Source organism: Choloepus didactylus, chromosome X (genome assembly GCF_015220235.1).
Source record: "Choloepus didactylus isolate mChoDid1 chromosome X, mChoDid1.pri, whole genome shotgun sequence".
Classification (NCBI taxonomy): Eukaryota; Metazoa; Chordata; class Mammalia; order Pilosa; family Megalonychidae; genus Choloepus; species Choloepus didactylus.
This window is the reverse complement of record NC_051334.1, coordinates 30,006,509-30,034,334: the sequence shown is the minus strand read 5'-3', so window position 1 is coordinate 30,034,334 and position 27,826 is coordinate 30,006,509. Positions and strand designations below refer to the sequence as shown.

At 36.7% G+C, this 27,826-nt stretch overlaps 1 protein-coding gene and 1 pseudogene across 3 annotated transcripts in view; both read left to right on the top strand.

The window, feature by feature from the left end:
• TAB3 (TGF-beta activated kinase 1 (MAP3K7) binding protein 3) overlaps positions 1–18,714 on the top strand; it is a 101,837-nt gene extending 83,123 nt beyond the window's left edge. For all 3 annotated transcript variants that reach the window (XM_037821630.1, XM_037821631.1, XM_037821632.1), the window contains 2 exons: positions 3,556–3,657; positions 14,458–18,714. In XM_037821630.1, coding sequence (XP_037677558.1) covers positions 3,556–3,657; positions 14,458–14,606 — 251 coding nt within the window. In that variant the 3' untranslated portion in view covers positions 14,607–18,714. The remainder of the gene's footprint in view (positions 1–3,555; positions 3,658–14,457) is intronic.
• Positions 18,715–21,033: 2,319 nt separating this feature from the next.
• On the top strand, positions 21,034–23,366 carry LOC119522065 (annotated as a pseudogene).
• Positions 23,367–27,826: the final 4,460 nt, after the last annotated feature.

Sequence of the window (27,826 nt, the reverse complement as noted above, 5' to 3'; positions counted from 1 at the left end):
CTGTAAACTTACAACTTCTCTAATAAAGAAAAACAGCAAGTCTCAATAAATTTAAAAAGGATTGAAGTCATTCAGAGTGTGTTCTCTGATCACAATGCAATTAAGTTAAAAATTTATAACAGCAATTCTGATTACAATAGCATCAAAAAACACGAGATAATTTAGAATAAATTTAACAAAAGATATGTGAGGATTCTTCATTGAAAACTACAAAACATTGCCAGAGAAATTAAAGACCTAAATAAATGGAGTGATATACCATATTCATGATTGAATCAATATTGTTAAGATACCTATTCTTTCTGCCACAGACTGGGAGAAAATATTTGTAAAACATATCTGACAAAGGACTGGTGTCCAACATATATAAAGAACTTCTACAATGCTGTAATAAAAAGACAACATAATGGAAAAGGGCAAAATACTCAAATAGACACTTCACAAAGGGAAATACATGAGCCGCCAATAAGCACATGGAAATGCTCGATTTCAGTAGTCATCAGAGAAATGTAAATTAAAATTCTGAGATACCAACTCACATCCACCAGAATGACTCAAATTCCAAAGACTGATGATACCAAATGTTAAGTGAGGGTGTAGAGCAATCAACTCATACATTCTTGGTGAGAGCATAAAATGGTGCAGCCATTTTGGATAATGGTCTGGCAATTTCTTACAAAACTAAACGTTCATCTGTCCTATAACCCATCAATTCTATGTTTAAAGATTTATTCAAAAGAATCTAAAGCATATGTCCATAAAAAAGAAGATTTATGACATTTTTATTCATGATATCCCCAAACTGGAAATAGCCCAAGCATCCCATCAACAGGTGAATGGACAAACCATGGAATGCTACTCAGAAATAAAACAACAAAGCTTCTGATATTACGCTACATTTATGAGTCTCAGCAACATAATGCTGGACAAAAGAAACCAAGCACAAAAGAATGCATACTGTGTGATTCTATTTGTATGAAATTCTCATACAAGCTAAATTACTTTATGGTAAAAAAGAAGTAAGAACAATGTTGTCTCTGGGTGGGGGCTGAAATGGGGATTAACTGAGAAACAGCATGAGAGGGCTTTATGGGCTGATGGTAATGTTCTGAGGCTTGATAGGGGTTCAGGTTATCCTGGTATATGTGCATTTGTCAAAACTCATCAAGCAGTACACTTAAGGTTTGTATATTTCACTTGTATAGATTTTACCTCAAAAACTAAAAAGGAAAAAAAATTTCTTGAAGTAACCTTGTGGATCTGCTCCCAGGAGCCCATACCCTCAAGATTTGTGGTTTTCTAGCGGTGCTGATGTTAGTGTTGCCAATATGTCCCCCTACCTTTTGTCTTTGGTAACAAGACCATATATATCTGAGGTGGGAGGTTCCTGTTTGATACACTCCTCAGCTAGAGAATTAAGGCTTCCATTAATATTCCGTGACGTGGTCTCAGTAATACCAAGCTTTATCTAGTGCTCTACAAATCAAATACCTTTACAATAAAAAGGCTTTTTGCCATAGCTCCTTTAATTCAGACAAAATTTGCTAAAACTGATATTGGGTATTAGTCTTAAGAGGTAGTTGTAATGGGATTCCAATTATGGAATAATTTCTTAAATATGATTACTATGCTCATTATGTAGATAGATTATGTATATATATGTGTTTGACACTGCAAAGGTAGGACAGAACTCCTACCCCCATGAAGTTTATACTCTCCAGGTACACAAAGAATTTTAATAAGGAGTAGAATAGAAAGCTATCTAAACTCACATCCTCACTATAAATGAACTTCTATTTTAGAAATTTGAGCTTTAGTTATATATTACCTAATTATTTAGTTATATAATGTATAACATTGTTGGTGAGAATGAAAATGGTGCTGTTATGTAATAGTTTTTAAACCTTTCATCTTTTTTCTGTTTAAATTTATAAGCAAGAGAACTTGATTAAGTTCTTAATTTTTTTAGTAAGCCTTTTTATCACAGATTTATAAAAACTATTTGGTTTTCTCTATGACGTCAAACTTGTTTTCTTTTAAGCAATTTGCAGACTGTAGTTTGTTTTTTAAGCTAAAGTGGACTTTTTTTAATCTGCAGATTTTATTGTAATATATTCACATATAAATTGGCCTTTTTAAAAAGTACATCTATATTTTTCTGGATTGGCTTGCAATACCATTCACTTTTAAAAACAAAACCAGTGAGATGCAAGTAACTGGCAGAATTGGTTCATTGGTTAGAACATATATCCTGGAGTTACTACAGAAATCCATGTGGAATATAGAATTTTATCAGGTGAGACAGAAAAACAGAGAAGGGACAGAGAGAAAAAGACTTTATTGGGATGGACTTGGTAGTTAAGCAGTATAGAGTGTGTGTAAACTCCTTGGGTTGATTCTGCTAATCTCCTCTCCCTTCCCCGTCATCATTGGTAACTCATACATGGCAGTAACACTGACCTTGGTATGCCACAACCTGAATTCGGCTCTTGGGTCATCTTGGCCACTGTACCTTGTTGGGATCTTAGCTGTGCACTACAGAGAAGTGACAGATCCCAACATTTACCTTGTTTATCTTGCAGGGTTCTATTAAGAATCAATGAGATGAGGTATGTGACACTATTAAATTCTTTGCAAATCTAAGGAATGGAACTTTACCTTATTCTTTGGAGCCTAAGGAGACAAGCCAGGAACTGCTTTCATTTACCCTGATAATGGAGTGTTTAAGTGCTTAAGCACTATGCTAAGGGATTCTGGAGCAGTGATTTCCAAAGAGGGTTTGTACTAGGGGACTGTTGATGGGTTCAGAACTTATTTGAAAATGCAAAATCTTTTCTTGTTGTTGTTGTTCTTAAAAGCAAATAATATGAAGTCTACCATTTTTGTTTTTGTTTTTACTTAATACAAAGGGCTGTTTACCAATAACCTGTAAATTAATAGAAACAATATTCTACCAAGAAATCGGGATGCCTGCTTTTCTTGTCAATGTTGCAAAGTGTCTACTAGACTTTTGCACATGTAGGTAATTAGAATTCATGAAATGATTTGAGAATGAGCTTAATGCATAGTGTTGAGTTGGTTCTGATTTTTCAGGTATTCTTGCTTTTTAATTATAAAATGCAATAGTTTAATTTCATCATTATTATCGTGATAGGTTCTTTGGTTAGCCTTACAGATTTTTCTAATAACTATTGCTTAATCAGAGAATTGCCAAAGCTTAATGTCCCAAATTTTGCTTTCACATTGACATTTAATTGCTATCACTGAGTTTATACCTCTGACCCATTAGAAAATGAGAAACTGATGAAGCAGGGCATTTGTTCTAAGTAATTGAAGAGGATCAAAAGTGTTTTAAGAGCCACTGCCCTACATAGGTTGTAAAAGCAGCATTAAACATGACACTTGCCTCCACAGGAGAGCTAAAGGCAACATGAAGTAATAGAAAGGTTAAATACTCCAATGTGTGGATACTTGAAGAGATCCTTGTGAGCCTACTTCACTCTTGCTAATTAATGACTTGATCCCTTCTTACTGGCTTTGCTTCTTCTTTTGCAGATTCCTCAGACCCCTGCACTATTGAGAGAAAAGCCCGAAGAATTAGTGTGACTTCTAAAGTACAGGCAGACGTCCATGACACCCAGGCAGTAGCTGCAGATGGTTTGTACTTATGTATCTGAAATTTGTGCATAATATTCAAAAACACGTGTTAACTTACGTAGAGTTCATCATAACTAAAGCTAGACCTTTATTTTTTCCTTTAGAAAATTATGCTCTGTACTGTTTCTCAAGTTGTCCAATAGAAATATAACACAAACCACATATATAATTTTTAATTTTCTAGTAGCCACAGTAAAAAAATAAAAACAGGTGAAATTAATTTTAATGTATTTTATGTAACACCATATGTACAAGATATTATCTCAATGTGAAAGCAGTATAAAAATTATTAGCAAGATATTTTACATTTTTTGTTTCATATGAAATCTTCAAAATCTAGTGTGTATTTATACTTTCAGCATATCTCAGTTCATACTGGCTACAATTCAAATGCTTAGTAGTTACATGGGGCTAGTAGCTACCATATTGGACAGAGCAATTCTAAGGTAATAGTATCTAGGAAGCAAGGCCAAATAAATAATTAAAAAAAGACTTGAAAGCTCTGGATTCATTTATCTTTGAAATTTATTTCATAGAAAATACACTTTCAGTTCTAAAAATTTCTAGTTGCCTCCTTTTGAGCAATTTCCTTCCATCTTCTACTTATGTAATATAAGTAATGAGTAAATTAATAAGTTGTATATTTGTGAGGATTTTCATTTTTATGGAAATTTAACCTATTAAAGTTAATTCATTAAAAAGAATTAGTTTTTTAAGGAGAAGTCTTTATTTCTGTTCTTTTTTGTATGTAAATATGTGTATTCTTTTGAATGTTTTTTACTTTCTATGAGGCTTGAAACATTTTACCTTTTTAAATTTTATTTCGTAAAAAAGAAAAAATTTGCACACCTGTAAACTTGTAAATCAAGTGACACCAGATATCAAGAATGTCTTGGGTTTTAGATGCTTCTATTCAAACAGTACTTCTCTATGATGAAATGGTCAGTGTCTTGTTTTAGGACCAAAGATAATTCTAAAATAGGTGCCTTTTAAATATATTTTTTGATAAGTTACTTCAGAGTAGTTGATTTTTTTCCAAATTAAATCATCATAGTACTAAACTGCAAAGAGTATCTCCAGTTATCCTGAATTAGTTAGATTAAAAGAATTTTTTCGATTATGTAGTTTAGAAAAAAGGAGAGTTTGAAAAACCTTTTCATATTAAACATTTGCACTGCCACAATCTAAAATTGAAGCCTACGTTTTGAATTAGCATATAAAGACAGAAAATAACAGCTTAAGGATTTAATATCTTAAATTGTATAACTTTATAATAAATATTTCATGAAATAAAAAGTCCCCTGTCCTACAAAAGTATAAAATTGATGTTTTAGAGCCTGACCATTAAAAACCAGTAGCAGTATGATACGATTTTTTTTAAGTGTCCAGTTTTGGGGGCATATTGTTCTTTTAGGAGATAAAGACTACAAGAAAGTATCTTTTCTGGAAATGCAGAGTGAACATTTTTCCTCTAACATGAGGCTTTAACAATGTACTTTTTATTTCTCTCCATGAGAAAAAAAGAAAACTGTCGGATCTACATGTTTTGGAGTCATGAGCCAAAAGACACACGATGAGTGATAATGGCCGTTAAAAACATCAGTTGAGGCAAAAGAAGCAAGCCCATCTCCTTTTTATAGTCATAGGAATAAGCTGAAGAACCCTATACTTTTCTGTTATATTGTAAGATCACATTCCTGATTGAGGCTGAGCCTTATGTTTTGGGGTAAATGTTCAAGGCTAAGCTCAATTCTCTCCACCTCTTTGGAAGTAATTTACATCATCCATTTATCATGAAAGACAAGTTTATAAACCAGAAGTCAGTCAATTAATTTCCAGTGGAAGGATACGTTTAACTCAAAATGGTGACAGGTAAAGCCTCCCCAGATCTCAATTTCTTTTGTTACCTATTTAAGAAGGCTGCTCGCTTTAGATCTTAATTTTATTATTTCCAGTTTGCAGTGAGGATTCCTAGGGTTTTACAGATATATTATCCCAGTCCCCTGCCTTTGCTCCAGATTCTAGGGTGAATTCCATCTGGTGATCTTTAGCCTTCTATTCTCTGACACCACTCTCAGTAGGGTATGTTCCTAAAAGGCAGGATTTACAAATTAACTCCAGAAGCAAAGAGCCTTTTTGTGCGCAAGGCTAGAGAATGAGGTCCTAGGAGGAATGTAAGATCAGTTTTGAGGGTTTGATAGAATCTTCAGGACCCCCATAAGAATGCCAGCATTTTATATTGCCAGGTTTAAACATTTTTTAAAACTAATAACTGAAGGATGTTTTATTGCCAGAAAGGCAGAAAAGACTCTTAGACTGAAAGGCAGTCTTTTTTATTGAATGAATTTAGCTTTAAGAAAAACTAACTGTACATTTTATCCCTCTCTTTTTGTCATTCTGAAGAAAAACTTTCTTATGAACTGTCACCACCATTTATGAATCATTAGTATAAAACACACATATATTTTGTAGCTTAAAGTCTTATGGAAGAAGAAACACTTTTAGTCAGATGTTTAGCATAGTATACATAGTGCTATAGGGAGCAAAAGTCAAGGGGAGAAAAGGACGGGAGGCGGGGCAAGATGGCAGACTGGTGAGCTGTAAGTTTTAGTTACTCCTCCAGGAAAGTAGGTAAAAAGCCAGGAACTGCGTGGACTGGACACCACAGAGCAATCTGTCTTTGGGCATACTTCATACAACACTCATGAAAACGTGGAACTGCTGAGATCAGCAAAATCTGTAAGTTTTTGCGGCCAGGGGACCCGCGCCCCTCCCTGCCAGGCTCAGTCCCGTGGGAGGAGGGGCTGCCAGCTCCGGGAAGGAGAAGGGAGAACTGCAGTGGTAGCCCTTCTCGGAAACTCATTCTACTGATCCATACTCCAACCATAGACTGAGACCAGACACCAGAGAATCTGAGAGCTGCCAGCCCAGCAGAGAGGAGACAGGCATAGAAAAAAAAAAATAACACGAAAAACTCCAAAATAAAAGCAGAGGATTTTTGGAGTTCTGGGGAACACAGAAAGGGGAAGGGCGGAGCTCAGGCCTTGAGGCGCATATGCAAATCCCGAAGAAAAGCTGATCTCTCTGCCCTGTGGACCTTTCCTTAATGGCCCTGGTTGCTTTGCCTATTAGCATTTCAATAACCCATTAGATCTCTGAGGAGGGCCCTGTTTGTTTTTTTTTTTTTTTTTTTAATCCTTTTTTCTTTTTCTAAAACAATTACTCTAAGAAGCCCAATACAGAAAGCTTCAAAGAATTGCAATTTGGGCACGTCAAGTCAAGAGCAGAGCTAAGAGAGCTCTGAGACAAAAGGCAATAATCCAGTGGCTGAGAAAATTCACTAAACACCACAACTTCCCAAGAAAAGGGGGGTGTCCGCTCACAGCCACCATCCTGGTGGACAGGAAACACTCCTGCCCATCGCCAGCCCCATAGCCCAGAGCTGCCCCAGACAACCCAGTGTGACGGAAGTGCTTCAAATAACAGGCACACACCACAAAACTGGGCGTGGACATTAGCCTTCCCTGCAACCTCAGCTGATTGTCCCAGAGCTGGGAAGGTGGAGCAGTATGAATTAACAAAGCCCCATTCAGCCATCATTTGAGCAGACTGGGAGCCTCCCTACACAGCCCAGCAGCCCAGAACTGCCCTGGGGGGACGGCACTCACCTGTGACATAGCACAGTCATCCCTCAACAGAGGACCCGGGGTGCACAGCCTGGAAGAGGGGCCCACTTGCAAGTCTCAGGAGCCATACGCCAATACCAAAGACTTGTGGGTCAGTGGCAGAGACAAACTGTGGCACGACTGAACTGAAGGATTAGACTATTGCAGCAGCTTTAAAACTCTAGGATCACGAGAGAGATTTGATTGTTAGGGCCACCCCCCCTCCCCGACTGCCCAGAAACACGCCCCACATACAGGGCAGGCAACACCAACTACACACGCAAGCTTGGTACACCAATTGGACCCCACAAGACTCACTCCCCCACTCACCAAAAAGGCTAAGCAGGGGAGAACTGGCTTGTGGAGAACAGGTGGCTCGTGGACGCCACCTGCTGGTTAGTTAGAGAAAGTGTACTCCACGAAGCTGTAGATCTGATAAATTAGAGATAAGGACTTCAATAGGTCTACAAACCCTAAAAGAACCCTATCAAGTTCAGCAAATGCCACGAGGCCAAAAACAACAGAAAATTATAAAGCATATGAAAAAACCAGACGATATGGATAACCCAAGCCCAAGCACCCAAATCAAAAGACCAGAAGAGACACAGCACCTAGAGCAGCTACTCAAACAACTAAAGATGAACAATGAGACCATAGTACGGGATATGAAGGAAATCAAGAAGACTCTAGAAGAGCATAAAGAAGACATTGCAAGACTAAATAAAAAAATGGATGATCTTATGGAAATTAAAGAAACTGTTGACCAAATTAAAAAGATTCTGGACACTCATAGTACAAGACTAGAGGAAGTTGAACAACGAATCAGTGACCTGGAAGATGACAGAATGGAAAATGAAAGCATAAAAGAAAGAATGGGGAAAAAAATTGAAAAAATCGAAATGGACCTCAGGTATATGATAGATAATATGAAACGTCCAAATATAAGACTCATTGGTGTCCCAGAAGGGGAAGAAAAGGGTAAAGGTCTAGGAAGAGTATTCAAAGAAATTGTTGGGGAAAACTTCCCAAATCTTCTAAACAACATAAATACACAAATCATAAATGCTCAGCGAACTCCAAATAGAATAAATCCAAATAAACCCACTCCGAGACATATACTGATCACACTGTCAAACACAGAAGAGAAGGAGCAAGTTCTGAAAGCAGCAAGAGAAAAGCAATTCACCACATACAAAGGAAACAGCATAAGACTAAGTAGTGACTACTCAGCAGCCACCATGGAGGCGAGAAGGCAGTGGCACGATATATTTAAAAGTCTGAGTGAGAAAAATTTCCAGCCAAGAATACTTTATCCAGCAAAGCTCTCCTTCAAATTTGAGGGAGAGCTTAAATTTTTCACAGACAAACAAATGCTGAGAGAATTTGCTAACAAGAGACCTGCCCTACTGGAGATACTAAAGGGAGCCCTACAGACAGAGAAACAAAGACAGGACAGAGAGACTTGGAGAAAGGTTCAGTACTAAAGAGATTCGGTATGGGTACAATAAAGGATATTAATAGAGAGAGGGAAAAATATGGCAAGCATAAACCAAAGGATAAGATGGCCGATTCAAGAAATGCCTTCACGGTTTTAACGTTGAATGTAAATGGATTAAACTCCCCAATTAAAAGATATAGATTTGCAGAATGGATCAAAAAAAAATGAACCATCAATATGTTACATACAAGAGACTCACCTTAGACACAGGGACACAAAGAAACTGAAAGTGAAAGGATGGAAAAAAATATTTCATGCAAGCTACAGCCAAAAGAAAGCAGGTGTAGCAATATTAATCTCAGATAAAATAGACTTCAAATGCAGGGATGTTTTGAGAGACAAGGAAGGCCACTACATACTAATAAAAGGGGCAATTCAGCAAGAAGAAATAACAATCGTAAATGTCTATGCACCCAATGAAGGTGCCACAAAATACATGAGAGAAACACTGGAAAAACTAAAGGAAGCAATTGATGTTTCCACAATAATTGTGGGAGACTTCAACACATCACTCTCTCCTATAGATAGATCAACCAGACAGAAGACCAATAAGGAAATTGAAAACCTAAACAATCTGATAAATGAATTAGATTTAACAGACATATACAGGACATTACATCCCAAATCACCAGGATACACATACTTTTCTAGTGCTCATGGAACTTTCTCCAGAATAGATCATATGCTGGGACATAAAACAAGCCTCAATAAATTTAAAAAGATTGAAATTATTCAAAGCACATTCTCTGACCACAATGGAATACAATTAGAAGTCAATAACCATCAGAGACTTAGAAAAATCACAAATACCTGGAGGTTAAACAACACACTCCTAAACAATCAGTCGGTTAAAGAAGAAATAGCAAGAGAAATTGCTAAATATATAGAGACGAATGAAAATGAGAACACAACATACCAAAACCTATGGGATGCAGCAAAAGCAGTGCTGAGGGGGAAATTTATAGCACTAAACGCATATATTAAAAAGGAAGAAAGAGCCAAAATCAAAGAACTAATGGATCAACTGAAGAAGCTAGAAAATGAACAGCAAACCAATCCTAAACCAAGTAGAAGAAAAGAAATAACAAGGATTAAAGCAGAAATAAATGACATAGAGAACAAAAAAACAATAGAGAGGATAAATATCACCAAAAGTTGGTTCTTTGAGAAGATCAACAAGATTGACAAGCCCCTAGCTAGACTGACAAAATCAAAAAGAGAGAAGACCCATATAAACAAAATAATGAATGAAAAAGGTGACATAACTGCAGATCCTGAAGAAATTTAAAAAATTATAAGAGGATATTATGAACAACTGTATGGCAACAAACTGGATAATGTAGAAGAAATGGACAATTTCCTGGAAACATATGAACAACCTAGACTGACCAGAGAAGAAATAGAAGACCTCAACCAACCCATCACAAGCAAAGAGATCCAATCAGTCATCAAAAATCTTCCCACAAATAAATGCCCAGGGCCAGATGGCTTCACAGGGGAATTCTACCAAACTTTCCAGAAAGAACTGACACCAATCTTACTCAAACTCTTTCAAAACATTGAAAAAAATGGAACACTACCTAACTCATTTTATGAAGCTAACATCAATCTAATACCAAAACCAGGCAAAGATGCTACAAAAAAGGAAAACTACCGGCCAATCTCCCTAATGAATATAGATGCAAAAATCCTCAACAAAATACTTGCAAATCGAATCCAAAGACACATTAAAAAAATCATACACCATGACCAAGTGGGGTTCATTCCAGGCATGCAAGGATGGTTCAACATAAGAAAAACAATCAATGTATTACAACACATTAAAAACTCGAAAGGGAAAAATCAATTGATCATCTCAATAGATGCTGAAAAAGCATTTGACAAAATCCAACATCCCTTTTTGATAAAAACACTTCAAAAGGTAGGAATTGAGGGAAACTTCCTCAACATGATAAAGAGCATATATGAAAAACCCACAGCCAGCATAGTACTCAATGGTGAGAGACTGAAAGCCTTCCCTCTAAGATCAGGAACAAGACAAGGATGCCCGCTGTCACCACTGTTATTCAACATTGTGCTGGAAGTGCTAGCCAGGGCAATCCGGCAAGACAAAGAAATAAAAGGCATCCAAATTGGAAAAGAAGAAGTAAAACTGTCATTGTTTGCAGATGATATGATCTTATATCTAGAAAACCCTGAGAAATCAACGATACACCTACTAGAGCTAATAAACAAATTTAGCAAAGTAGCGGGATACAAGATTAATGCACATAAGTCAGTAATGTTTCTATATGCTAGAAATGAACAAACTGAAGAGACACTCAAGAAAAAGATACCATTTTCAATAGCAACTAAAAAAATCAAGTACCTAGGAATAAACTTAACCAAAGATGTAAAAGACCTATACAAAGAAAACTACATAACTCTACTAAAAGAAATAGAAGGGGACCTTAAAAGATGGAAAAATATTCCATGTTCATGGATAGGAAGGCTAAATGTCATTAAGATGTCAATTCTACCCAAACTCATCTACAGATTCAATGCAATCCCAATCAAAATTCCAACAACCTACTTTGCAGACTTGGAAAAGCTAGTTATCAAATTTATTTGGAAAGGGAAGATGCCTCGAATTGCCAAAGACACTCTAAAAAAGAAAAACGAAGTGGGAGGACTTACACTCCCTGACTTTGAAGCTTATTATAAAGCCACAGTTGCCAAAACAGCATGGTACTGGCACAAAGATAGACATATAGATCAATGGAATCGAATTGAGAATTCAGAGATAGACCCTCAGATCTATGGCTGACTGATCTTTGATAAGGCCCCCAAAGTCACTGAACTGAGCCATAATGGTCTTTTCAACAAATGGGGCTGGGAGAGTTGGATATCCATATCCAAAAGAATGAAAGAGGACCCCTACCTCACCCCCTACACAAAAATTAACTCAAAATGGACCAAAGATCTCAACATAAAAGAAAGTACCATAAAACTCCTAGAAGATAATGTAGGAAAACATCTTCAAGACCTTGTATTAGGCGGCCACTTCCTAGACTTTACACCAAAAGCACAAGCAACAAAAGAGAAAATAGATAAATGGGAACTCCTCAAGCTTAGAAGTTTCTGCACCTCAAAGGAATTTCTCAAAAAGGTAAAGAGGCAGCCAACTCAATGGGAAAAAATTTTTGGAAACCATGTATCTGACAAAAGACTGATATCTTGCATATCCAATAAATCCTACAACTCAATGACAATAGTACAGACAGCCCAATTATAAAATGGGCAAAAGATATGAAAAGACACTTCTCTGAAGAGGAAATACAAATGGCCAAGAAACACATGAAAAAATGTTCAGCTTCACTAGCTATTAGAGAGATGCAAATTAAAACCACAATGAGATACCATCTAACACCGGTTAGAATGGCTGCCATTAAACAAACAGGAAACTACAAATGCTGGAGGGGATGTGGAGAAATTGGAACTCTTATTCACTGTTGGTGGGACTGTATAATGGTTCAGCCACTCTGGAAGTCAGTCTGGCAGTTCCTTAGAAAACTAGATATAGAGCTACCATTCGATCCGGCGATTGCACTTCTCGGTATATACCCGGAAGATCGGAAAGCAGTGACACGAACAGATATCTGCACGCCAATGTTCATAGCAGCGTTATTCACAATTGCCAAGAGATGGAAACAACCCAAATGTCCTTCAACAGATGAGTGGATAAATAAAATGTGGTATATACACACGATGGAATACTACGCGTCAGTAAGAAGGAACGATCTCGTGAAACATATGACAACATGGATGAACCTTGAAGACATAATGCTGAGTGAAATAAGCCAGGCACCAAAAGAGAAATATTATATGCTACCACTAATGTGAACTTTGAAAAATGTAAAACAAATGGTTTATAATGTAGAATGTAGGGGAACTAGCAGTAGAGAGTAATTAAGGAAGGGGGAACAATAATCCAAGATGAACAGATAAGCTTTTTAACGTTCTGGGGATGCCCAGAAATGACTATGGTCTGTTAATTTCTGATGGATATAGTAGGAACAAGTTCACAGAAAGGTTGCTATATTATGTAACTTTCTTGGGGTAAAGTAGGAACATGTTGGAAGTTAAGCAGTTATCTTAGGTTAGTTTTCTTTTTCTTACTCCCTTGTTATGGTCTCTTTGAAATGTTCTTTTATTGTATGTTTGTTTTCTTTTTAACTTTTTTTTTCATACAGTTGATTTAAAAAAGAAGGGAAAGTTAAAAAAAAAAAAAAAAGAAAAACAAGGAAAAAAAAAAAGATGTATTGCCCCCTTGAGGAGCCTGTGGAGAATGCAGGGGTATTGGCCTACCCCACCTCCATGGTTGCTAACATGACCACAGACATAGGGGACTGGTGGTTTGATGGGTTGAGCCCTCTACCATAAGTTTTACCCTTGGGAAGACGGTTGCTGCAAAGGAGAGGCTAGGCCTCCCTATATTTGTGCCTAAGAGTCTCCTCCTGAATGCCTCTTTGTTGCTCAGATGTGGCCCTCTCTCTCTGGCTAAGCCAACTTGAAAGGTGAAATCACTGCCCTCCCCACTACGTGGGATCAGACACCCAGGGGAGTGAATCTCCCTGGCAACATGGAATATGACTCCCGGGGAGGAATGTAGACCCGGCATCGTGGGACGGAGAACATCTTCTTGACCAAAAGGGGGATGTGAAAGGAAATGAAATAAGCTTCAGTGGCAGAGAGATTCCAAAAGGAGCCGAGAGATCACTCTGGTGGGCACTCTTACGCACACTTTAGACAACCCTTTTTAGGTTCTAAAGAATTGGGGTAGCTGGTGGTGGATACCTGAAACTATCAAACTACAACCCAGAACCCATGAATCTCGAAGACAGTTGTATAAAAATGTAGCTTATGAGGGGTGACAAAGGGATTGGGAAAGCCATAAGGACCAAACTCCACTTTGTCTAGTTTATGGATGGATGTGTAGAAAAGTAGGGGAAGGAAACAAACAGACAAAGGTACCCAGTGTTCTTTTTTACTTCAATTGCTCTTTTTCACTCTAATTATTATTCTTGTTATTTTTGTGTGTGTGCTAATGAAGGTGTCAGGGATTGATTTAGGTGATGAATGTACAACTATGTAATGTTACTGTAAACAATCGAAAGTACAATTTGTTTTGTATGACTGCGTGGTATGTGAATATATCTCAATAAAATGATGATTAAAAAAAAAGTCAAGGGGTGCTGAAGTTGTCAGGGAGGATTTATGGAAGAGAGAGAATTGAGCAGTGCTTTATAACATTTCTTGTTTTGTTTTTTTTTTGTTTGTTTTTTTAATTTGGCTGGAATATAGCATAACTATCCACTATCTATGGATAATGTACTAGGAGGGTAATCTGTGCTCAACTACTGTCTGTCTTCTTATGGCAAAAGGAGTAAACTGTTTAGGACAAAGTGGAGTATATATACATATCATAAACTTTCTGTTCAGTTATGCATTTCCAGTAGATTTATTTCCGAATAGGTTTATACACTGCCAGGAAATTACATCCCTTGTTCTTTTTTGATAGTTTTTAAGTTCAATATGGATTATAATTGGAAAGAATTTAATCTGTTCTCTCTCTCTTTTAATCCTGACTTCCTGCAGAGCATTTAACTGGCTCCAAACAGAGTCCTCGGGCGCAACCACGAGATGAAGACTACGAAGGGGCTCCATGGAATTGTGATAGCTGCACCTTTCTGAACCACCCAGCACTAAATCGCTGTGAGCAGTGCGAAATGCCACGGTACACTTGAATTCAGAAGAGTCTGCACCAGGTTGAGAATGAAATTTCAAGCACCCATCATGAGAAAAGGAAACCTCGGGAATTTACTCATCTGCCCGGCCTTTTCATTTCACATCACACAAGGGGAGGAAGATTGACACTGTATCCACTTGTGCTTACTCACAGAAAAATGGGGATTTTTTTTTTTTCCTTTCTTAACTCATTGCAGAATGAGATAGAAAAGGGATACTTGAAACCAAAACCGGGATAGGAGTCACTCCTGAAAGAATGTATACAGAGAAGTCAAGAACTCTTCTGTGGAATCCTTATTGTTAAAGTTACTGCTGAGTGGCCCTTATTTTTTAAACTAGAACTTTGAATCATGGTGTGAAATGTTACAGTTTATGCAGACAAACTGTGAATTACCAGAGCAGACTTACCTGGTCACAGCTCTCTGGAAAACAAAGGCTTCCCTGTGCTTCTTCCCTTTGCCTCCTGCCAAAGAGAAGGACAGGTAAAGCACCCAGATTTTTTTTTTTTTTTTTTTGCAAAATAGTAAGGATATTTGTAATTGCTGCTTTTTTCAGGGGTAATTTCACACACAAATACATATACAAAAATAAGATGTTTTAAAATGTGACTTGGTAGCAGTCAGGAATTAGGCATATCATGCCTTTTGTTCTAAAGTACAATCAGAGGCGGTAAGATCCCTTTTGCTTGTACAATGATTCATCAAGCTGTATCAACACTGGTACCTAAGACCTAATTATGTTGCATAATAGATATATATTTTTAAGTTCCTGCATGCTTTTATTCGGCCATTGGTTTTAAAACTTAACAAGTCCCTATAAAGTATGATTTTATAAATGATATTCTTGTAAAACTGCGCTTTGCTAATAGCACAGTGAATGTATGCCAAATGTAAACCCATTCCAAAATCCATTCGGAAATCTTGAGCTCAACTGTGGTTCTATAAGAAATGTTTGCAGTCCATAGGGCTTTTATTTTTCCTCCTTCCAATTTTGTGAAGAATTCATGATGTTTACAGCACAGATAATACTTTGTGCCATAATTCTAATTTAGTTGAAAAGTAATCAATATTAGCTGTTCAATAAAGATTTATTTGCACATATGTTAATAAATGAACATGAGGGAAATATCAGTTGGCCAATATCTTTAAGTTGCACACTACAACATTCGGGGAGGAAGAGAAGGCTGCTTGAGAAATGTTATTAAGAGGAAGATAAATACAAAGGACTTTGAAACAAAGAACTGTTTAACATACTGTAATCGAAGATCATATTGAGTTCATTCAGGCAATATTAAAGCACTCCTTATTAATGAAACCAGAACTTTAGGGTGTGGATAACTGAAAAGATCTAAAATCATGTGACTCACTAGGGTCCATCACTAGAAAATGAATTATAGCACATTTAATTAAGGTCTCTACCACTCTTCCTAGCTCAGAATTGGATTTTGGAATTTCCCCCCATTTTGGTGACTATAAACAGCAATAAAGTTGGTAGGTTTTCCAATCCTAAAGGATTTTACCTGAGGTTATAAGGTTATAAACCTAGAAATATCCACTCTACCATACCATGTGCTCCCACCCCACACACTTCTCTGCCTCTCTCCCTTCCTTCCTCCATTTCTCTTTTTCTCTTGCTCTCTCTTGCTCTCTCTCTCTCTTTGTATTCTAGTTTAGCAGTAATCTCTGGCAGACCTGGAAAATAAGCTGCACTTAATAGCATAATGAAACCAAAGGCAAAAATCATAATTTCACACTCCACCTACAGCTTTGAAAACACTTTCGTCTGTGGAAAATTCCCTCAAATATATCCTCTCGTCTCACAAATAAACGTGACTATGTAATTACACTGGTAAAACATCTCTCATACAACAACTGTGGCAAAACTGTGAAAATAATGGTGAGAAAGAATATGGGCTTTAGAAGCATTGACCTGAAGACAGTGTTCTTTAAAGGCTTTTGCAACACTGGTATCTTGTCAGACCTGTATCTTCAATAACAGTTCAGTCCTATTCTGTAATATGCCAATGCCTTTGCCTTTGTATGGTTTCATATCTCTTTAGTGATGGTCAACCCAACTTGGTTTTACATAACAATTTAAGGAAAATATATACATATATATACACACACACACACACACACACACACACACACACACACACACACTCCTTGGTGTTCTAGCTAAAAGTTTACCCAGTATTCTTAGTGATGTGCTGAAATGACAGCAATTAATTTGGCAATTGTCAGTTGAGAATGAAAGTAGCATGTATGAAAACAGTTCGATGCTTTATTAAAACCATGTAGATGACTTTAAAACTATTGCATGAAAATACACCAAGGTTAATAAAGGTGTTATCATACAGTAGATGCATGGGTTCAGTCCTTTGGTGATATATCTAGCCGATCATTGCTTTCATCTGCCAGGAAAAATGAGGAAACAGTCTATTTGATAGGTGTGGAGGGTGAGGTATGAGACATCAGAGATTGATTTTTAAGGAAATTTTGCATGTGTTAATTTATGACTGTGCACAAGTTTCAAATGCCAACATAGGCTGTATTCATTTGTTAAAATGAGCAAAATTATTTAACACTGATCAATTTGATATATTTAACTGTGCCCCTTATATAGACTGCTTCTTGCCTATAATCAGTTTGAACAAGAATTCACCCAACTTTCAAGGTACCTTTTCAAAAGGATCTCCTAGTCATATTAGTATGTACAGACAATTGGCATGTAAATGGTAGGGCATAAAGTGGATGATGAATGCCTGGCTGCTGAGGTGCCTGTGCCCTTTTAATCAGGTGGAGCACTTGTTTCTATTAAGACTTTTAAAATACAACTAGTTTGATTCATTTGTAACCTATAGACCTGACTATTCATTTTACATTATTTCACTGTTTTGCAAACTGGGTTTTTAGAAAGCACATTTGCCATTCTGTTAAGTACGTTGCCCCTTAAATTATGGAGTACTCTTAAATGTTTAAAGTGGTAATAGAGGAACCAGAAACTTTCTAAGCGTTGTAAAATGTTTTGAATTGATATTGACCTTGTATGGGAGAGAATAGAGGCGGGGGGGTGTTTTAAAGAAACAAAAGAAATGCCTTGTAAAAATGTAGTTTTAGAGCAGATTATTGATGCTGGGGAAAGTGTTGCTAATTTGTTTATTTCCCTGAATGAAATGGGAAGTGTGATGAGCATTTTAATAATTTTTAAGGAGCTGGTCTCAATTTTAGTACTTTTTAATTATTGAAAGAAATCAATGTTTCCTTAAATTTTGTCATTGCTTTGTCACAGTTACCTAGGGTTCATATCGGCTTTCTGTGGCAATTCAATTATGTAGTATTTTTAAAGGTAATTATAATGTCTTTTCAACAATATAAATGAAAAGCAAGAATATTAAGACAGAAAAATTGACCTTTAAAAATATCAGTGATGTATCCTGGAATGTGAAAATGTCCCTTTATAGTTAAAAATTGAATTATTTTAATATTGTACCATTGTTCACACCTGGAATGTGTCCACATTGCAATGTGTCTGTATATCTGTAGAGGAAGAAAATGACAATTGAAATGTTACTTTAAAAAGTCAGAATAAATTGGGCACTGTCTGTTGCACCACTACTGTATCTTTTTGAAAGAATTAACAGTATTTTCTTATTGTAAAAGTTAATTCTGATGACGTTTTCACATTCACCAGACATGCATTTTTTTCTGTATTACTTGCATCCCCAAATATTTAATACAAGTAGATTTTGCATGGCTTGGGCATTCAGAGATTAATAGAATGATGCCCCCATTTTAATTTCTAAAGCCATGAAAAGTTGCTGTGAGACTGAACAATTCTGAATTGTTATTTATAACGATACCTAATGTCCATGTTTCCCTACTGTAAGGAATTGATCAGTTTCTTCTTTAAAACAAGAACTTATTAAATCTTGTAAATACCAAGTCTCTTTTAGATTTCTGTGTATGCTGTGATTGAAATTATTTTGAGATGAAATTGTACAAAGGCATTTTAAAAGGCTATGCATGCATCGTACCACCAAACAGTACATATTCAGAGAGTCAAAGATTCCTGCAAAATAAATTAATAAACTAAAAGCAAACACTATGTTCTGTATCTTTTCTGTGTATTTAGAAATAATTCAAAGTATCAAACTAGTTCTAGTTCTAACACTCATATATGTGTGGTCTGAAATATGCTGTCTCACAAATGTAATCTTCCATCACATTTCTGTTCCTCTATTAGAATAAGTAGTAGTAATCATAGATTTGGGGTGAATATTAAGTGCATGTTTCTCAAATTTGAAAATTGGCAAAAGTCTATATAAACAGATTTTAAAGTTGGAATAAATTAGGACCTTATATTTTTCATTCCACCTCAGTGTTATTTATAAAAGAATGAGGAATTTTCTTTTATTATCTGTATGTCATTTATAGCTAGTTTTTCAAAAGCAAATAATCACAGAGGGCCCTGACCCTCATCTTGCTAGGGTCTGTATTCATCCTTCCCAATTTTGCACAGAAATCATCACAGATGAACTACAGTAGATAACCTTTTCAGTTGAGCCCCCCCCCCCCCCAATATAATTGACCACAAAGCTAAGAAGTCTAAGCTTTGGTCATGACTGGATTTTGGGACTCAAATAAATTTGACCAGATGATCTTGCATCCCCCCCCCCCTTTTTTTTAATTTCAAAATTTCTAGAATTTGTAAACATTGTATGTTTTAATTCAAAATAATTTCCACTCGATTCTTTCAATCTATGAAAAATTACAAACATACAAAAGTACAGAATTGTATAATGGCCCTCCATTTACTCATTACCTAACTTCCAAAATTACTTACTTATAGGCAATCTTATTTGATCTACATTCTCATCTTCCCCCCATGCCCTGGATTGTTTCATTTCATCTGTAAATAAACTTTGTTAACATAAGCACAGTATATCCATATCCCACCTTAAAAACTAATTTTTAAAAATCATAGCCAGTGTTAAATTTTCCCAATAGTCTCACAAAATATCTTTTACAAGCTTGTCCAAAATAGAGTTAAATAAGGTAGACTTGAAATTGATATGCCTATTAAATCTTTACGGGATAAATTCTCCCTTTCCCTGTCCCCTCCCCTTTCCCCTCTCCCTCAGAAATCCAGTCATTTATTAACTGGAATACTTTTTATAAAGAAACTTTCCCTCATCAACTATTAGTTTACTCTCCACCAGATAGTATAATAATGTATAGAAATCATTTTAAAAATAATATGTGAGATATTTTTCTCATTCCCCTCCTCCCCTTCTCCCATTTTTTCCCACAACCTGGTTGTCCCTTTTAAGCAATTGATTTATTTTGAAAGAAAAAATTGCTTCAAATCTGTTTGGTTACCACAAAGGCTCTGCATGTGTTGTACCTGCACAAAAGTGGTTTACTTTGGTGCTCATTTTTAGAGAGAAGCATCTGTTAGAACCACAGTATCTACTTGTAATCCCACTGTCCATACAATGATTTCTTTTTAGATACTGACCAGCTCAGCTTTCCATACAGAAGTCTTAGGGGAAGAGGGGCTGTTGGTGTCGTCTACCACCTGCATCCCTCCAAAGGCTTCCTGACTTGACCGTCCTCTTATCCCTTTTCTAGGACACAGACTATGTTTTGTGATGGAGGTAGAGGTTTCAAGGGTTTTAATAGGATATATGGTATGCAGATGTGATTTCGTTTCACCAGTTCAAATCCTCACAGCCATCCAAATCATCTCACTTATTCTGCCTTTTGAATATTGTGTGTGCTTTTAACCACCTTTTCATGACATTGCAGTGGTTAAGATATATGTAATGGGAGAAAAGTCAAGTAATGCAGTCTAACTTCGTAGGGTTTTGCATTGCAGGTTGGGAACGAAACCCTGGTTACCATATTACTTCTATATTATTTCACTTTATTTTGCCGTATTTGTGCATTTACTCTTGGGACTTGAGGTGGAGGGGACCGAGGCAGTTTTCAGATAATTCTGTTCCCTTGACTAAGAGCTGCTAACATAGCTACTTCTTAATCCCACCCCCCCAATTTTGCCTTCTTTTAAATCACTAATAATAGTCTGTTTTGAGTGTGCATGATATGAAAGAGATCTTTATTTGACAGGCATTTGGAGTTGAAGGGAGAAGAAAATTAGATTAGCACACTGAAATAGTTTGCTTACCCTATTGGTTTCATTTGACATTGAATCGAAGGTCAATCTGCAAAGCAGGTTTATGGAACTCAACAGAGCCCATGAAGACCCTGAGCACCTAGCAGTGGGCAAATCAAAGGATCTATGGGCTAGACAGGAAGCATGGAGTTTGCAGCATTTGCTTTGAGTCTCACTTAGCACACAGTTCACTAAATAAGGAAAGGACTTAGTGAGAGTGATTTAGCCACCTAGAAAAGGGACTTAGTAATGTACCAAGTAACTTCAAGCTGCCACAGCGAACATGGAGGAAAAACTTCCTTGGCCCAGCTGAGAATTCCAGGGAAAAATTTTCAACCCCAAGATAAATACCTAAAACAGCACTCACAGGCTGTCTGCTTATTGACTGGTGCCTCTTTATTGAGTGGCTAAAACCAAATGCTTAGCAAAGCATTGAACTTCCCTGTGTTCCCTCACTCCAAAATCAAGTAATTTCCAATTGAGAAAAAACTACAGAAAATAAAGTAGCAAACTTTCTGTTTTCCTTTTGGTCGGGGATTGAAAGATTTGAGCAGTGTGACCCACATAACCTTAAAAAAAATCCTCTGAAAAACAGTGAACATATGGAAAGATTTAGCATTCTTAAAGAAGGACCTCATTCTAAAGCATAAGAACAAATAAAATTTACAAGCATATTGTATCTTTCAAAAAAGAACAATCAGATCAGGAAAATTTGCTTTCAAATGAAAACTAATTTTACTAAGTTCTAAAATAAAAATAGAGGTGAAACTTCAGAAAACTGAATCAATAGAGAAATTTTTCTAGAATTCAGAGGAAAAAGATAAAGAGATGAAGAGCTAATAACATAAGAAATGTGAAGTAATAAGAAATACCATAAAGGACAACAGAAGATAGGAGAGAAGCAACAAAGATAAAAAATGGTTGGGAGGCTGAAAAAGTATTACCTACAATAAATGGTAAAAAATAAAGTTGAAAACAGAATTCTCCTAAAACTTTGTGTAAAATTTGAACACAACTCTGATTTCAACATGCAAAACAGACAAAATAAGAATGAATATTGTAATCACTTTGGTTAAATCTCCATCTGATAAAACTTTATACCTCAGAGGAACTAAATGTTCTTTCAAATGTCCACCAAACACTTACCACACACACACACAAAAGACATAAAGAAAACCTCAATTTCTAAAACAAATTATATGGGCCAAATTTTTCTGACTTCAAAGCATTAATCTAAAAATTACCCTCCTCCCCCAAAATGAAGTCAACTGAAAACTTAAAAAAAAATGCTCTTCTAACTAACTCTTGTATCACAATTGGAATAAAATATAAAGTCAGATTTACTTCATGCAAATCCTAAGCAAGAAGCTTTAGCAAAAACATCATCTCAAACTAAAAGGAAGGCTTTCAACTCCCAGGAAACAAGGCAAAATAAAACGGTGCAATATCCCAGTGACATTTTAGAGAATGCATCTGTTGAATTATTTCTAAGATGCAAATAAATTGTCCACACTGTCGGTAGCAGAACAAATTGCACAAAGAAATGATAATTCAGAGCTCGAGTTGACATCACTTGTGGAAAATATATTTCCAGCATAAGGGCACAAGGTATCTGTGCAATCTGTAACAGTGAAACAGAAACGTGGAAAATCACAGCCCAACTATCTCAGAGAGAGCACTCTAACATGGTCAGTGTTGAGAATTCTTATAAGCTGGAGAGCTCCAGACAAGAGCTGGATCAGAGGTTTTCCAAGGCCACACCGATGTGTAACGTGTGGCAAAGGGCTTTTAGAAGCAAGCAGCTTGGGAAAGCACATAAGAATATGTAAAGGAGTCAAATCCCACATATTCCACATGTGTGGAAAGACATTTTTACCCAGCTGAAAACTCATGGAAGAACTCACACAGGTGAGAAGCCATACAAATATGAATTATGTGATAAAGGCTTTGCTCAAAATGACATCTTGTCATCCATAGTCACGTGCATCGTGGTGAGAAAAAAAACCCTATAAATGTGATGTGTGCAATTTACAATTTGCAACTTCTAGCAATCTCAAGATTCATACAAGGACACATAGTGGCGAGAAGTCCTATGTCTGTGATAGGTGTGGATAAAAATTTGCCCCAGTCAGCACGCTGACCTGCCATGTTCGTTAGGCTTACTGGAGAAAAGCCTTACGTGTGTCATACCTGTGGGAAGACATTTGCTGTCTCTAGTTCTCTTTTCACGCATACAGGTGAAAAACCATACATAGGTGGTTTCTGTGGGAAAAGTTTTATTTCCTCAGGAGAGCTCAACAAACACTTTCGATCCCATCAAGAAGAAAGACCATTGATTATGTAGAAATTTTACAAGGATATTAAAAATTGAAAGATGGAAAAAGCAAAGTTCCTTCCAGAACTGACAGACTCCAGATTCCAGTGTCATATACTTTGAGTGAATGAGATTCCATACAAGAAAGTTTTTCATAAGAAACTGTGGATATGAAGGTTTCTGATATGACTTTACCACTAGTTTACCCACTTGGGAATGAAAACCTGTCACTGATAATCAGTCTCCTACATCAGATACTTTGTTGTAGTCAGCTGGGAACTGTTATCGGAACAAGAGTTAATTTTTTTTTTAATTATTTTTTGCAACAGTTATACTGACTTTGCAAGGAATTCAGAAATGGTGAGATGTCTGATAGTAAACAAAAATATCTCTGGTCAAGTTCTCATTCACTCAAGGAAAAGCACTTGGTGCTATATCTTCACTTTGCAATGCTTGTTTTAATTTTTGACTTTCAAGTCTAACTATATGCACAGTGATTTTAGGAATGAATTACACTATGGCAGTACTTTTACGTAGAGATTATTTGAGATGGATAAATTTTCTCTTCTTTTCAAGCTGCCTTAATCCCCCCCCTTTTTTTTGCATTTTAGACTTGCCCTTCATATACATATAAGTAGATGTCAGTTTATATGATTCATTTTTTTTTTCATTTTTATTGAGATTATTCAGATACCATACAATTATCCAAAGATCCAAAGTGTACAATCACTTGCCCCTGGGTACCCTCATACAGCTGTGCATCCATCACCACACTTAATTTTTGTTCAATTTTTAGAAACTTTTCATTACTCCAGACAAGAAATAAAGTGAAAGATGAAAAAAGAAAAAAAGAAAAGGAAACTCTAAACCTCCCCTATCCCTAACCAACCCCCCTCAATTGTTGACTCCTAGTATTGATATAGTACGTTTGTTACTGTTTACGAAAAAATGTTGAAATACTACTAACTGTAGTATATAGTTTGTAATAGGTATATAGTTCTTCCCTATATGCCTCTCTATTATTAACTTCTAATTGTATTGTCATACATTTGTTCTGGTTCATGAAGTGCTTTCTAGTATTTGTACAGTTGATCATGGACATTGCCCACCATAGGATTCAGTTTTATACATTTCCATCTTTTGACCTCCAACTTTCCTTCTGGTGACATATATGACTCTGAGCTTCCCCTTTCCACCTCATTCACACACCATTCGGCGCTGTTAGTTATTCTCACATCTTGCTACCAACACCCCTGTTCATTTCCAAACATTTAAGTTCATCCTAATTGAACATTCTGCTCATACTAAGCAAGAGCATCTACATTTCTTCCACAAGGCAGGAGGGAGAGTCATAGAAGGTAGAGAGACAAAAGAAAGAGGAAACAAAAAAATGACAGCTAGGAAGCAGCAAAAGGAAAAATAACCTTAAATCAAAGTAGAATAAAGAATCAGACAATACCACCAATGTCAAGTGTCTAACATGCCTCCCCTATCCCCCCCTCTTATCTGCATTCACCTTGATATATCACCTTTGTTACACTAAAGGAAGCACAATACAATGATTCTATTAGTTACAGTCTCTAGTTTATGCTGATTGCATCCCTCCCCCAATGCCTCCCCACTTTTAACACCTTGCAAGGTTGCCATTTGCTTGTTCTCCCTCGTAAAAGAACATATTTGTACATTTTATCACAATTGTTGAATACTCTAGATTTCACCAAGTTACACAGTCCCAGTCGTTATCTTTCCTCCTTTCTTGTGGTGTCTCACATGCTCCCCACCTTCCTCTCTCAACCGTATTCATAGTTACCTTTGTTCAGTGTACTTACATTGTTGTGCTACCATCTCCCAAAATTGTGTTCCAAACCACACACTCCTGTCTTCTATCACCCTGTAGTGCTCCCTTTAGTATTTCCTGTAGGGCAGGTGTCTTGTTCACAAAGTCTCTCATTGTCTGTTTGTCAGAAAATATTTTGAGCTCTCCCTCATATTTGAAGGACAGCTTTGCTGGATACAGGATTCTTGGTTGGTGGTTTTTCTCTTTCAGTATCTGAAATATATCACACCACTTCCTTCTTGCCTCCATGGTTTCTGCTGAGAGATCCGCACATAGTCTTATTAAGCTTCCTTTGTATGTAACGGATCGCTTTTCTCTTGCTGCTTTCAGGATTCTCTCTTTGTCTTTGACATTTGATAATCTGATTATTAAGTGTCTTGGCGTAGGCCTATTCACATCTCTTCTGTTTGGAGTACGCTGTGCTTCTTGGATCTGTAATTTTATGTCTTTCATAAGAGATGGGAAATTTTCATTGATTATTTCCTCTATTATTGCTTCTGCCCCCTTTCCCTTCTCTTCTCCTTCCGGGACACCAATGATACGTACATTATTGTACTTTGTTTCATCCTTGAGTTCCCGGAGACGTTGCTCATATTTTTTCATTCTTTTCTCCATCTGCTCCTTTGCATGTAGACTTTCAGGTGTTTTGTTCTCCAGTTCCTGGGTGTTTTCTTCTGCCTCTTGAGATCTGCTGTTGTATGTTTCCATTGTGTCTTTCATCTCTTGTGTTGTGCCTTTCACTTCCATAGATTCTACTAGTAGGTTTTTCGAACTTTTGATTTCTGCCATATACATGTCCAGTGCTTCCTTTACAGCCTCTATCTCTTTTGCAATATCTTCTCTAAACTTTTTGAATTGATTTAGCATTAGTTGTTTAAATTCCTGTATCTCAGTTGAAGTGTACGTTTGTTCCTTTGGGCCATAACTTTGTTTTTCTTAGTGTAGGTTGTAATTTTCTGTTGTCTAGGCATGGTTTCCTTGGTTATCCAAATCAGGTTTTCTCAGACCAGAACAGGCTCAGGTCCCAGAGGGAAGAAATATTCAGTATCTGGTTTCCCTGCGGGTGTGTCTTAGAAAATTGCTCCACCCTTTGATGCCTCGGGTCACTGTGCTTTTCTGCCCAGCAGGTGACGCCTGTTAGCCTATAATTCTTGACTGGTGTGAGGAGGTATGGCCGTGTTCCCCCAGGCTCTGGGGTCTGGTTCTGAATGGAAAGGGCCCTACCCCTTTCCTCCTAGAGAAGACAGACCCCTCAGGTGGAGGTCATTAGCATTTCAATGGTCTCGCTCTCTGCTTGTGGTGTCTCCACCCTTCCCAGAGTCACAGCCCTGGAAACTGAAAATGACTGGGGCTTTCTCCACTGAGCCAAAAAAGAAACAGATAGTCCCCTTCAGACCCAGTCCAAGGCGACCCTCCGGCTCTCCCAGGTCAGTCGTCACCCAAAGCCTCTGTCTGTTTTTTGGGGCTGCGTGCCTGTAGTGAGCAGTTCACACTCACTACTTAAAACCCCAGTTGGAGCTCAGCTGAGCTGTATTCGCTTGCTGGGAGAGAGCTTCTCTGTGGCACCACGCGGCTCCACAGCTCAGGCTATGGGGGAGGGGGTCTCCCGACCTGGTTCCGCAGGTTTTACTTACAGATTTTATGCTGTGTTCTCGGGCATTCCTCCCAATTCAGGTTGGTGTATGATGAATGGATGGTCTCGTTTGTCCCCCCGCAGTTATTCTGGATTATTTACTAGTTGTTTCTGGTTTTTTGTAGTTGTTCCAGGGGGACTACTTAGCTTCCACTCCTCTCTATGCCGCCATCTTGCCCGAGTCTATATATGATTCATTTTTGACCTTTGAGATTTTTGTTATTTTTCTCCCCTCAAAACATGAGCAAAATCCATAATAGTGTAAAAAAAGAAAAAAACATAACAAAATCAGCCCAAGATCTAGTTTATGGATGGATGAGTAGAAAAATAGGGGAAGGAAACAAACAGACAAAGGTACCCAGTGTTCTTTTTTACTTCAATTGCTCTTTTTCACTCTAATTATTATTCTTGTTATTTTTGTGTGTGTGCTAATGAAGGTGTCAGGGATTGATTTGGGTGATGAATGTACCACTATGTAATGGTACTGTAAACAATCAAAAGTACAATTTGTTTTGTATGACTGCGTGGTATGTGAATATATCTCAATAAAATGAAGATTAAAAAAAAAAAAAAAATCAGCCCAAGACTATTGCCGTTTGTACGCCCACCCCATAAACCTATGGGAAAAACATGATACTTCTGACTAATAAATTTTAGATACTGAATAAGAATTGTGCTATTTTTCTCTTAATATATTCAGTCAGAGGTAATTTTTCTAATGAAACAAAAAGAAACATTTTTCATAAAATCTAAAAGCTATAGAAATGTTTATTTGTTTAGAACTCAGTATTCTAAGATAATCAGAAGGCAGTACTTTTGGTTTGAGATATTTAAGACAACATTTTCAAAAAAAGTTTTAAACAGATATTTTGTGTGTGTTTTTTTTTAATCTTGCCAAGGTACAGTTTGAAAATTCACATCAGTTTGTTTCATTTTTAATACATTAAGTTGTCAAAAACAAGGAAAACATACTGAGCTTTGAAAATTTTTGAAAAGCCTCTCATATGCCTGTTACGCACTTTAAATTGTAAAAAGAATTTTCTGAATATAAACTTAATGCATATTATAAATAACCTGTTTTCTGAATTTGAATAAAAGATAAGAAATTAACTTCAATTATGAGTAAATATTGTGAGCTAGCAGAAGGCCAATTTATTAAACATTTTATATTTGAGTTGTTTACAGGCTTTAAGTTTTAAAATCTCTTCATATATTCAATCACAGCATTTGGTTATTGTGATAATTTCCTACTGGATAC